The sequence below is a fragment of the Protomyctophum parallelum genome (assembly GCF_964188405.1).
Source record: "Protomyctophum parallelum genome assembly, chromosome: 3".
NCBI classification, from domain to species: domain Eukaryota; kingdom Metazoa; phylum Chordata; class Actinopteri; order Myctophiformes; family Myctophidae; genus Protomyctophum; species Protomyctophum parallelum.
In genome coordinates, this window is record NC_139698.1 from 31,447,154 (window position 1) to 31,457,757 (window position 10,604).

General features: G+C 41.8%; 1 protein-coding gene across 2 annotated transcripts; it reads left to right on the forward strand.

Moving 5' to 3' along the window:
• Positions 1-2,417: 2,417 nt before the first annotated feature.
• On the forward strand, positions 2,418-9,862 carry mtdhb (metadherin b). 2 transcript variants are annotated; one of them, XM_083761720.1, is made up of 12 exons: positions 2,418-3,061; positions 3,332-3,456; positions 4,119-4,200; positions 4,771-4,944; positions 5,429-5,581; positions 5,720-5,794; positions 5,925-5,990; positions 6,145-6,260; positions 6,648-6,758; positions 6,894-7,004; positions 7,427-7,541; positions 8,873-9,862. In XM_083761720.1, the coding sequence occupies exons 1-12, from the start codon at positions 2,707-2,709 to the stop codon at positions 8,935-8,937; spliced, it is 1,548 nt and encodes a 515-aa protein (XP_083617846.1). In that variant the 5' UTR covers positions 2,418-2,706; the 3' UTR covers positions 8,938-9,862. The 2 variants fall into 2 exon arrangements, with proteins under 2 accessions (XP_083617846.1, XP_083617845.1); XM_083761719.1 differs by having other exon boundaries at positions 4,771-4,943; positions 5,422-5,581.
• Positions 9,863-10,604: the final 742 nt, after the last annotated feature.

The window sequence follows — 10,604 nt, forward strand, 5'->3', positions numbered from 1 at the left end:
TCCACAGTAAGCTGAATAACAAAGCATGAATGTAGTTTCTAGGTGAAAGTGATTTTTAAATTTCCCCATTGACATGAATGGGAAAAGGCAAAAATTCACATTCAAGTATTTGTTCCTCGGAGACTGTAATCACTATAGTTACAAAACTTTTAGGGATAATTCAACATTATCCCTAAAATTATTTAACCCTAACATTTTATCGGTCGGCCTCATGGTGGCGCTATAACAGCCCACTTTACCTTTTGGCTTATAACTCTTGAACCGTAGGTCGTAAAATAAAAAATATTTTTTCCCTGGATTCCTTGGGTCATGACGCATCTCCCCATATAGGCCACGCCCATTTCCGCCATGATAGATTTTCCGACATTTTGAATTTTGTCCAAAACACACTTTTTGCTTTTCCTCCTACAGATTTTGTCCAAATCTCACAGAAATCGGCACACGTGATCTCTGGACCCATCCAATTAAAACTGAACTGCAGAATTTTGAAAGTGCGTATCGTTCGGCCGTAATCCTCTTCCGAAGTTAGTAGGAGGGGCCTATATCACAAAAAATGCCATAAATCACGAACGGAATGTCCAATCCATCCCACATTTCAATCACATGTCCGGGGTGGTTCAATCAACCAAGTTCTAAAAGCAATTCCATTTTCATCCATAGGGGGCGCCGCAAATGCGAGAAATGTAACCGTTTGTCGCAAAAACATGAATTTCGGGGTTTAAATCCCCTCCGAATTACTTACGCATGATCTAAGGCGTGACTTGAAATTGTAATTGGCTGGCAATACTAGTGGGAGGGGCATATGTAAGCCACTGCGGCAACCACACTCTGCAATTTTTTTAAATTGCGAATTTTCTAGTTTCCATTGTGATCCTGGGTATTTAATTCATCAAGACATTTAAAGATATAACATTGTTTTTGTTTTGTTTGTTTTTGGGGGGGGGGGGGTCATTTCTGGTGTCAAGCTTAGAAGACTTGTCTAGGTCCAGTTACAAATTGCAGACAGGTGCTCTTTTATGGTTGGCTGTTGGTAGGGCATTCCACAGAATTTGGTGGCAGTAGCCTAGAACGAATTTAACCCCATGTTTGGGCCGAATCCGGGATGAATCTCTATTGTCACAGTCATGTCACAGCTGGTTTAAAAGTTTAAAACACCCGTAAACAAGTTTTACAGTAAAAAAAAAGGTGGGTGAAATTATTTTTTGTGCAAGCTCATAGTAGAGAGAAAAAAAGTTTTGAATGTTTGTTGTGGATTATGGAACGGGGCCAGTGCTGTTTAGAATGAGCCAGCCAGTGCACAGGGGCCCGATTAGGGTGACCAGATTGGCCCTTTGCATGCAGGGACAGTGTCTCATTTCCAAGACTTTTCAGGCGTCCCACAAATTGAGACCCTGTTCCACATTGTGAGTGACTGGCAGCAGTGTTCAAATGCCCTAATAGTTAGTTTAGTTGTAAAGCTCTCAATTTGTGCAAGATGTCTTTTTAAGCCTGTTAAAATACCATGAGAAATCTACCCTAGGCTACACTGACAACATCGAGTCGGACATACATAACACCCATGCATTTTAAAACAAAATGTGAGACGCCAGAGGGGTTTAATAACAAAATGATATGCAATATTTGGCCTATGGTCGAATATGACATCAGGCATTTAGTTGCTAACACTGTCCCATCCCAATTGTCCCACACAAGTGATACTTCTGTCCCTCAAATGAACAGTTTGGATCTGGTCATCATATAGGCCAGATTACCAGGAACCCCTAGAGCAGTAGACACAAATCCAGGGGTGCCTCAAAATCAAATAGCCTAATTTGATAATATTTGGAATTAATCATTGTCACCACTTAACACCTCTACTTAATGGACCCGAGTTAAACTGTACTTGGTGCATTCTTTTTCAGCCTACAGTACACTATATATTCACCAAAAATAGCAGATACAGTTGATCTGCTATCACAAGGGGAGGGGGGGGCCGGGGGGGTGTGAATGATATTGGGTCTGTCCTAATGGAAACAAATATTCTCTCCAGTTTCCTCATGTCATATGGTCACTTCAGTATAGTATAGAGATTGGTTAAAATGAAGTTTTATTCATTAAAATAATGCATTTTGGTCAAGAGCTGAGATTTACCTTGTCTTTTCTTCTCTCTAATTATTTTAAGTTTTGACAGTGAATTAGAAGCAGGAGTCCGAGTCCGTCGTACTATGGTGCCGCGAGCAGCCGAAAATAGACGATCTGCAAGCCCACAACGCGTCACAAACGCGATGCGTCGAGGTCTTGCAGCTCGGCTATATTCGGTTGAGCGGCACCGCGGTCGCGTAACGACGAAGCATAAATGCGGTTATTATTAGCCAATCGGCGAGACCCGTCGCTCTGTGGCGCCCTGCCCCCTTTCCTTGTAGCTGTCAGAATGGACGGTGCCATATGAGGTGAACCTCCAGCACTGTGGCAGTAGGTTGTACTGTCTGACTGCCGCTCCCTGCCGTTGGACGGCCCGTTATCTTATCAGCATATTATTAGCTCGTTAGCTTGCTAACACAGTCGGCTTTATGTGGATGTTGTTGCCGGGCGGGGAGTAGAGTAGCGTTAGGATATTTGACATCATGTCGAAACCGTTCCGTTATTTTTAGCTAGCACTTGCTGCAACTGCAAGCTAGCACAAGCTACGCTTAGTAGCAACCAAGCGTGACTAATCGGTCTGTTGAAATGCCAACAAATAAAAACACAATAGGGATGGAGAACTGGCAGGACGCGACCTCTCGGCAGGTCAAAGTTCTCACCAGCCGTTTGAATGAGCTGTTGAACAGCGGCCTGGAGCTGCTGCACTCTGAGCTCGGCGTGGATCTGGGACTGAAGCCCGATCTGATTCCGCCATGGGTTGTCATCTTGGCTGCATGCATCGGTCTGGTGCTAATGGTTGCTTTGTGGGCCTCGACCTGTCGGGCAATATGCAGGAAACGACGCGACTCGGTGGATGACTGCATTGAAATCAAAGCGGCTGTCAAGCATGTGGTCAAAGCCGAGGAGGTGAAGAAAAAGAAGAAGAAGCCGGAAAAGGCAAGTAGACTCGAATAAAATGTCAATAATGACTCTTAGCAAAGCTAGCTAACTGGCTAACATCTCATCATCAGAATAGTTGGTCTACACCAGTTCAGTCGTGGTAATGAGCTAGCTTTGTGCACTGATTAAGCAGCTAGTGTCAGGCCGTGGCAGGCTAGACTTGGGTGCCACATGACACAATGCTTGTTTGAAAGGAAACTACGTGTATAGGCTGTTGATCAGGACTTTATTATGACCTATCCCTGTCCGATCTGTTGTCTTATACAGAAAGCCCAGGCAGCCCAGCCAAATGGAAGGGCGGTTGCTGAACCACAGGAGGAAGCCATAGTGGCAGAGGAGAGTGTGCCACATCACCAGGCACCTCCACCAGAAGTGAAGGCTGAACCGGTTGCGGAGGTAACCAACTACAGCCATGCAGTACCAAATCCACACAAACCCTCTGAACTGAGCATCTCAATATATCTTACTCAATATGCGTCTTGAAAATATTTGTGTAATTACATATGTTAATCTGCTATTACCATTCAAGTTGATATCATAATGTTACATTCTGTGGATCCCCTACAATTCCTGGAAGCAGAGGGTAGCCCCACGCTCGTCACACTCTGATGTGGACAGACCAGCTGGCAGTATCGGGTTACCATCTTTACTTGCAGATGCAGCATAATCCTGAAGGATGGCTCCTGACTTAGGACAGTGTCAGGTGTGGTCCGTTCATCAAGCGTTGCCTTCTAGAATCCGCAAAGCACTGTGACCTTGATTGACATTAACAAGTTGTAACTTGTAGTAATCTGATTGCACAGAAGCCCAGCAGGTTTGTGGTGTTGTCAAAGAAAAGGCTAACGGGTTTAGGGAGTCTTGGGTGGTGTATGTAATTTCACTTAAATATAGATGTGGTTTGAACATGGTGTTGCGATTGAGTATCTATGGCTCAGTGTAAGAGCAGTGGCTTAGTCACTGCCCTTGGAGATGTAAACATACAATAGTGTCGTGTGTACTGTACAGTCGACAGTGTATCTTGTACACACTCGCTCTTCACTCTGTTTCTGGTCTCCTAGGTGAAGAAGTCCAAGAAGAAGGCCAAACAGACGGCAAAGGAGACCAAGACGGGCACTGCTGATGGCAAAGAACCAGAAGGAGGTTAGATGTTATGAACCATGTGATGATTCAGGAAAATGATGCTTCGGTTCATACAGATCTCTTCATGTTATTCACCACTCTCTGTTCTCATTTGCTAAAGCAGTCTTCACTGATTTTAAACGCATGACTGTTTTCAGCAGCCGGGTGACTCGGGTCACTTCACAAAAAAAAGGGGGGGGGGGGGGGGTCATTTGGGTCTGAATGTCCCCGCACTATTGGGGAATGCCTGGTCTATTCATTTTTCCTGACCGGCACTGGTGCATGCTATGGTCTAGCACCGTTTCCATTTAGCTGCACAATAGTCGTTGTGTATTGGCTGCATAGGTGCAGTAACTGCAGTTGCTCTAGTCTCAACTCGATCAAGGTGTCAGACAGGATAATACACAACAATATGAGTCATGAAGTCGCCCCCCGACCCAAATAATGTCCCCGCATTTTTACATCCTGATGGCAGCGGCGCCACTGCCACAAACCACCCCCACTAATCCATACTGCGTTTCCTAATCTTAATACCCTTGTGGTATTTTCCACACTAATACTTTGTCAATGTACCTATGTCTTGTTTCTCAGGCACTTGGGAGACCAAGGTCAGCAACAAGGAGAAGCGTGAGCAACGCAAGAAGGAAAAGCCACCGAGTGATGGCTCAGCCAGTCCTAGAACAGGGGACATTCCAAATAGTGCTCCCCCAGAGCAACTCAAGACCACAGCAGCCTCTGTGCCTTCCTCTCAGAAGAAGAAAAAAGGTATTGAGGAAATATATGGTGTATTTAATCTGAACTGTGTGTGTGTGTGTGTGTGAGAGAGAGTGAGATGCAGTCAGTGCATATGCACATGTATCGGCCCTCAAGGCTATCTTGCATAAACAGCCTAAATTGGCATTACTGAGAGTTGATTCTCTCTGATGTGTTGTCGAGGAGTCGTCAAGTTTTACTTGTCTCTAGTCTCGTTGACAAGTTCGTTTAAAAATACAGGCATTTGGGACATCTTTGAACATCTTTGACTCTCAATGGAAGGAGTTTTCTGCTAGATGAAATGTGTGTATATATGTATGTATATAAATTCTACCATCCATCCAGTTAATTACTGACTACTGACCCCATGAATCATCTAATTTTATGGCTCATTCTAGTTAATAATAAGCTCCCTTTCTTCAAGGATTATACAAATGTTTTAAGTACATTGCCATTGTGTGTGGCTGAGTATCATATGTTTGTCTCTTGGTGTCAGTTAACAGCAGTGAGGCAGCAATGCCAGGGCCTATGGTGGCTGGTGTTTTGAATGACAATCCTGTCAAGGTTTCGTCTCATACAGCTGGTCAAGACAACAGTCACTCTTCTGCCAGTCGAGAAAAAAACTCCCTCTTGGGAAATGAGATTGATGGTAAAAGTCATCTTTTTATAATATATAGTTTACTATGTTGGTGTCTTGAGATATTTTTTTATATATATATATATGTGTGTGTGTATTCCGACTTTGCCCATCATCCTTTCTGAGAACTGTTTAATATGTCTGTTTCAGGGTCCTGGACTGTAATTGAAAGTCCGATCAAGATTACTGACCCAAAAGCTGTGACCGGTTGTGAAGTAGTGGCAGGTAAGTGACAAATTGATAATGGAAAAATAACTGGATGTTGTGCTTCACTTGGCCCCCCACTAGATGGTGGAGTTTACCAAGAAATGACCTCTACCCTGCTAGGTTGACTCACTACTTTCTGTCACTGCAGAGCCCCAAGCCTCTGAGCGGCTCTTGAGCAACCAGCCCAGAGTGGAGGATGAGTGGTCTGGATTGAGTAAGGATGAGACTTTTTTCTTGTTGTTTTGTTTGTCTCTGTCTACTTCTTAGTTATGATGCTACTTTACTGCCACATTTCTGGCGACTGTTCAGATCAATGGCGAGGAATAGTTGTACATATATCTTTTACTTCAGGGGTTTGTGTTTTTCAGATGGTGGTTCAGTGGACCCCAGCTCTGACTGGAATGCCCCCTCTGAGGCCTGGGGCAACTTTGAGGAGCCAGAGCCCCCTGTGATCCTGGAGGATCCCAGTCCTGAACCTGCCAAGGTTAAAGTTAACCTTCATAATAGAGTAGCTATAGTTTGTTTCAGGCTGAAAACAATAACATGGCTGCACTGAGCGTTCCAACTTCTGTGAACTTTCTGGTTGTAACTGTGCCCTAGGAAACGATACAAACTCAGAGAAATCGTTATCTTGTTGAACTAGTTAGAGAAACCGTTATCTTGTTGAACTTGTTAAAAAAAAAGTCCATTCAGGTTGTTTTATCCATTGTTATTTAATATTATGTAAATAGTTAACAGAATAGTGACAAGGGTTTTTCACGTCTGTCTTGAAGTATTGTACCGGCCTTGCACTAATACTGAGCACAATTTTTTCATTTTCTACAAGCTGTCCGGTCAATGAATTGGGCTGTTTTTAATGTGTTTGCCTCAGGATGAGGAGGAAGAGGAAAAGATGGAGACGGCTGCTGATGGAGTAGCTAAAACTAAAAAGAAGAAGAAGAAAAAGAAGAAGGCAGCTGAAGATGGAGATGTCGCTGCCCAGGTAACGCCCACCCCACACATGACCAAGTGACTGAATTAAAGCCGTTTCACTGTATGACATGGTCTGGTAATGGCTGCGCCGATGCGGTGTGTTCGGCTGTGTTTCCATGCTCGTCAGTGCCTGTGTTTCTCTCAGGAGGTAGAGGAAGCAGAGAAGGAGGTTGTCTCAGAAGCTCCAGTGAAGAAACGGCAGCCCATTGAGGAGGCTGTTCCTGTGGTCCAGACAGTGAAGGCAGCTGCTGTAGAGGTCTGTGTTTTTTTTAAAGTGTATTTTCTTTTGCATGTCATTGCTGTCGGGAGGAAACCACCTAAGTCCTTTTTTTTTCATAAGTCAGTGCTATTGCACACCCTTTACGTCTGTGTGTTTTGAAAATATTTAACCAATGAAAAGTAGTAAAATTGGACCCTCAAACGGTCTGCTAAAGTAACTAACTCCACCACCTCTCCCCCTCTCATGGAAGTAATTGACATAAAAAGTCACATCTTTCATGAGGCAGTATTGCTTTGTTTAAAAAAAATAAGGTTTTATTCATTTCCTGAAAAAATAATATTTTTAATTTCCTGAAATGTACATATTGGAGTTAAGTGGTTTCTTCCTGACAGTGTGTGTGTGTGTGTTCTACATAATCTACTTGTGTAATTTATGACTGCTGATGTGGTTACCATTAGGCAAGAGTGGAACATCCAGTCAAGGAGAACACATCCCAGAAGCCCCCTGTCACACCAGTGCCACAGAAAGAGCCCACTGCTAAACAGAATGACATTGCTGCCCCAACACAACAAAGTATGTTTGACAGTATGCACATACAGACCATATTTACACAGTGTCTGTTTTTCTCTTGTGTCATAATGGCTGCAGTGTAAATATATATATATCAATATATATCAACGTGATTTAGACCAAATAATGGGCGTACAGTGAGATCACCGCAATTATCGGCATTTATCATTCCAGCGCGACTTTGGACTTTGACATACCTCACGCAAAACTCACGTCTGGTCTGGAACTCTGTCGTGGATTTGTCTGCACCCATTTGTCGTGGATAGGCGGAGAAGCATTGTATAGCTATAAAATGCATTTTTTTAAAAGGCATACATCGAAGTGTCATATGAAATTGGTAGGATATTTCCAACTGTACAATCAATTAAAATTGTACAATTAAAAATGTGTTTACAATTCAGCCATTTAAACAGTGCTTTACTGGTTCTGTTAAAACATGAGCGTGTATTTGCGAGATGATTTTGACCACGGGACGCAGCGGGACTCATCAGAGGTAACACACTTATTATAAATCCCTGTGGAAATATAACATTTTGATTTTGGCATAAATGGACATGCACGCCTATTTTATTTCCAAGTGACGATGACGAGCGGGTGTGTTATTTAAATGACGGTTGGTTTCAGCTGTGACATTTACCAAAGCTCCGACCAAATTTACGCTAGGATTGGCTGTAGGCTCAACTGATAAATATCACGTGGTGAACGGTCATTCCTAAGCAAATTAAGGCAGAATATACACTCATTGATAAATGACGCCCAAAGTCTATTAGTCTGATTTATTTAATTACTATTATTAATGCGCTATTTTTTTCTTTTCTTTTTATTGTTCAAATAGTCGATCTACATCGACACATTGTGAGCTTGTAGATTGGCTATTTGAACTATTCAAAAGAAGATGAGGAATAAGGCACTGGTGAAAATGGGCCATTATTGCCAGATGTTGACTTTGAAAGGCCTTCCCAGCAGTTATAGCTCATCTTCAAGACAACACAAGGCAATTCACTGCAAACAGACTTTTAGCCACCTTTGTCATTTCTCTCTAAGCTACACTAAGTAAAGTCCTTATATTCTCATTTTCTTCTATGTGAAATGAATAAGCAAGCAGGCAGCCAAAACGAGAATGATTCTTAAAGACTGCAATCTCTTGTTTGCTCATTTTCTTTCTTAAGTTCACTCTCTAAAGTCTGTCCCTACAGTATCAGCCTTCTGTCCATTTGTGTTTACTTTGAATCACTATATATTTTTTTGAATTGGGGTAAATGGTAAACAAATCATGGCAATGTGTTATTGTTTTATTGCTGTGACTCATGTCCTCCGTTTGCTTCTCTCCACAGAGAAACTTGAGGAGAGCCAAGCCCCCAAGCCAGCGAAGAAGAAGAAGGCGAGGAGAGAGACATGAAACTTGAGTCCACTCTACAGACCGCTGTATGAAACAGGCGCTATATCAACATCTGTTTATGCAACGACACTTTTGTAGACAGAATTAAACTACAGTACGTGGTGTGGGGGAGCTAAACAAATTGAAATGAAAATCAAGACTTCTTGAACTCTGCTTTATATCATGTTGGTTGGTCAAAATTGAACCTAGTGCAAACTAATGTAATGCTGTTAATGATTATTTGAATAATGCATTTGGTACACTCTGTAATTATTAGAAATGTTTAGCAGTTTGATGTTTGCCATGTATACTGTACAGAGAATGAAAATGACCACAAGCATGTGGCCATGAAAGCAGAAACTGGCACGGCATCAATCTGCATAAGATTAGTCCATGATAATGGTCATATTTTCTTGGCTCTCTGGTTTTCAAGAGCTACTGTATGGTACAGTGGCTACTGTGGGGAATGAAGTCCTCCAGGAACACTATGTGTAAATCAAATTGTTTTTTTTAACAGCACTCATAACCGCAACAATGAGTTGCAATAGCAGCTTAACATGGTGTTGCCTTTAAACAAACTTCACAGGGAAATGTGTGTGGAATAAAAAAATAAAGACATCCAGGAAAGGGAATCATGTCTGTTCTGGAGTTTGCATTTAATGTCTGTAATTGCTCACTTCACTGAATCCATCCGCTATAACCATTCATCTGTTGTACTGCTGTATGTGTTGAGACTGACTTGTTTCCTTGCCGTTACTTTTTACTGTGTGACTACCTTGTGGCCAGAGCCATATAGGAGCTTGTGATGTCCCATTGCAGTGTCATCGTTTAATGACTGTCCACCAGTGGTTGACTCAAAGTCCTCAAAACCTTTTCTAAAACCTCTTTGTAATAAAGAAAAGCTAAGCCATATGTAAAAAGACTAAATAAAGTCCCCTTTTCTATATTTGATTGCTTTGTGTGGATATGTTGATCTAATTATATTCCAGTATTAAGAATTTCTGAAGTACAGCAGTTTAGCTTGTCTTTTTTCCCTTCTTATTCAGCTTTCTTTCCCCCCCCCCCACATATGTAGTATATATTTTGTATGATGGAATAATGTGACATTATTCCTTACTGTAAATCGCTCTGGATTAAGAGTGTCTGCTAAATGCCTAAGATATTAAATTGTAATATGGTAATGCAGAATTTACTAGTTTTAGTGCAGTTGTTTTCAATCCAGACCTGCTCTATGAGGGAAACGATAATATTTTTAATATAATAGATGGATGAGGGTTTTACATTGTCTGTGGGGTAATTAGTTCGTTTGCATTTAGGTTTTCTTGATTGTTGTTGCTTGGCAAATTTGAAAGAAATATTGTTTTGCTACACTAAAGTTTGAATGTCACCGTCAAAAAAAAACACCATCATAGCCGATTGCATTTAGTCTTGTTTAGCGTCGCTGTACGAGTGTACGTGCTAGTAAAAATAAATTGTCCCTTCTATAGGCTAGGCCTATTTGGCAAATTTGAGATATTTATTACACTTTCCATATGCCTATGTTTTCAAATTAATCTTTAGAGGTTTAAAAATGTCCGTTATCATGACTAAAAATAATTTAATCTCATGTTTTGGCAGATGCAGTGTAGGCATTTATTTCATTTCCCGGGACATTCTCGAAACGACGTGGGTTACATCACCAGAGCTCA

Coding starts and splice junctions, on each gene's coding strand:
- mtdhb (XM_083761719.1), top strand. CDS start 2,707: ATGCCAACAAATAAAAACACAATAGGGATGGAGAACTGGCAGGACGCG. Junction 4,201..4,770: donor TGGCAAAGAACCAGAAGGAG/GTTAGATGTTAT, acceptor CTTGTTTCTCAG/GCACTTGGGAGACCAAGGTC. Junction 6,261..6,647: donor CCAGTCCTGAACCTGCCAAG/GTTAAAGTTAAC, acceptor TGTTTGCCTCAG/GATGAGGAGGAAGAGGAAAA.